The sequence below is a fragment of the Telopea speciosissima genome, chromosome 6 (genome assembly GCF_018873765.1).
Source record: "Telopea speciosissima isolate NSW1024214 ecotype Mountain lineage chromosome 6, Tspe_v1, whole genome shotgun sequence".
NCBI lineage: Eukaryota > Viridiplantae > Streptophyta > Magnoliopsida > Proteales > Proteaceae > Telopea > Telopea speciosissima.
Genome location: NC_057921.1, coordinates 68,664,648 through 68,666,777, shown reverse-complemented (window position 1 = coordinate 68,666,777; position 2,130 = coordinate 68,664,648). Strand labels below are relative to the sequence as shown.

General features: G+C 48.2%; 1 protein-coding gene across 1 annotated transcript; it reads left to right on the top strand.

Moving 5' to 3' along the window:
• Nucleotides 1-448: 448 nt before the first annotated feature.
• On the top strand, nucleotides 449-2,130 carry LOC122666105 (transcription factor MYC2-like). The gene is made up of 2 exons (XM_043862214.1): nucleotides 449-1,754; nucleotides 1,809-2,130. The coding sequence occupies exons 1-2, from the start codon at nucleotides 449-451 to the stop codon at nucleotides 2,090-2,092; spliced, it is 1,590 nt and encodes a 529-aa protein (XP_043718149.1). The 3' UTR covers nucleotides 2,093-2,130.

Sequence of the window (2,130 nt, the reverse complement as noted above, 5' to 3'; positions counted from 1 at the left end):
TCGAATAGGTAGATCGGTATTGATATCAGGTACCAATGCTATGTTCCGATACATATCGGCCGGACACCGATACCTTAAACAGTTCTTCTAACAGTGTCATGAAAAAAGAGAGAAAAAAAGATCAGCCAACAAAAACTATAATGAGAGTGTTTCGTACCAAACGTGTCAGGAAATGGGACATTTCACCAAAAAGAAGTGTCAGGAAAACGGACAAGCGGGCGGGATTATGGAATCGGAATCACCAATCATATCGCTTTCAATCACATGCCAATGGAATCGGAATCACCATAAGAAGACACCTCCTTCCTCCTCCTCTCCCCCCATCCATCCATCCATGATCCATCTCTCCACTCAATTCAGAATTTAAGAGTAGTAGTACTAAAATCTTTTGCCCGTCGTGTGATCGAGTGACTGAAACCATTAGAGCCACAAAGGCGTTCATCGTCCAATGTCCATGGAAGGGATGATATCTTCGTCCTCTTCTTCACAGTCTCCTTCTTCGTTACAGTTTGTTTGTCAAAAAGACCAAGAAACCCCACCAACTCTTCAGCAGCGCCTTCAGTTTCTCTTTCAAAGCCGGCCTGAATGGTGGGCTTACGCCATTTTCTGGCAAAAATCTAACTTCGATGATAATGGCCCCCTCCTTTTAACTTGGGGCGATGGCCATTTCCGTGGTCCCAATAAGGCAACCACCACCCTATCTTACCAACACCATCAGCAGCAAAGATCTAGCTCCGATCCGGAGGGGCGAAGGAAGATGATGAAGGGTTTCCAAGCTATGATTGGGGAAAGTAATAATCCGCAAGTCGATGGGTGGATGGACGGGGATGTCACCGATGTGGAATGGTTCTTTATGGTATCCCTCACACGGTCTTTCGCGGCAGGCGACGGAGCACCTGCTCGGGCTTTCAGTTCCGGTTCTCCAGTGTGGTTGTCGGGGAGTCACGAGCTTCGGCTGTACAACTGTGAGAGAGCCAAAGAAGCCCAAATGTATGGGATTGAGACTCTGGTCTGTATCCCAACCTCGACCGGGGTGCTTGAGCTGGGTTCTTCTGATAAGATCACGGAGAATTCCACCCTGGTGCAGCAAACCAAATCTCTGTTTGGATCCGACTTGACCCCAGAAAGAAGACTAACCCCCCCTCCCAAGCGCTTTTTCGATAGAAATCTTTCCTTCGCAGACATCGGGATAAAGTCCGGGTCCGAGGCAGTGGGAGAAGACAAGCATAATAATCATCGTAATCATCATCTTCTTCTTCATCAAGAGAGAAGAGAGATTAAGCAACAAGTAGCAGAAGCGGTAGAGAAGTCGAAGAGAGATCGACAGTCATCTTCGGACACCGAAGGTACTGTACTACCGATGACAACGGCTGCGGATATACCGGAGAAGAGGAAGCCAAAGAAGAGAGGGAGAAAACCTATACTAAACGGCAGAGACTTGCAGGTGAATCACGTGGAAGCGGAGAGGCAGCGGAGGGAGAAGCTTAACCATCGGTTCTACGCGCTCAGGTCGGTGGTCCCCAATGTGTCAAGGATGGACAAGGCATCATTGCTTGCTGACGCGGTGTCGTACATCAATGAGTTGAAATCCAAGGTAGAAGGGTTGGAGGCTCAGCTTCTCCGACAACAGGGAGAGAGAGAAACCATCAGAGTGAAGATGGAAGCTGCAGGAGAGACCGTCGATATGGTGAACGATCATGAACATCGTCAAGATAGCAGTACATGCACCACCGGTTTTAGGATAGGAATCACGAAATCGACAAAGGTGGTGGAAGCTGGCGCTGGGTCAGGTAGTGATACAGCCACAGAAACAGGTCAAGGGACGATGGAGGTAGAGGTGAAGATCCTGGGATCGGACGCAGTGATCCGAGTACAGTCGGAGAATGTGAACCACCCGTCAGCAAGACTGATGGATGCAATTCGTGAACTGGGTTTTCAAGTTCATCACGCCAGTGTTTCCAGCGTCAAACAAGTTATGCTTCAGGATGTAGTGGTTAGGGTTCCACAAGCCATTGCTACTACTACTACTGCTGGATTACTGAAAACTGAAGAGGCAATCAAAGCTAGTCTCCTTCGGAAGTTAGAGTTTTAGTGCTGGACTCGTTTGTTAATCACAAATGACCATCATCA

Excerpts from the sequence above, each read along its gene's own strand:
- LOC122666105 (XM_043862214.1), top strand. The coding sequence starts at position 449 with ATGTCCATGGAAGGGATGATATCTTCGTCCTCTTCTTCACAGTCTCCT. Across the intron at positions 1,755-1,808 it reads TTTTAGGATAGGAATCACGA|AAACAGGTCAAGGGACGATG; the intron begins AATCGACAAAGG and ends ATACAGCCACAG.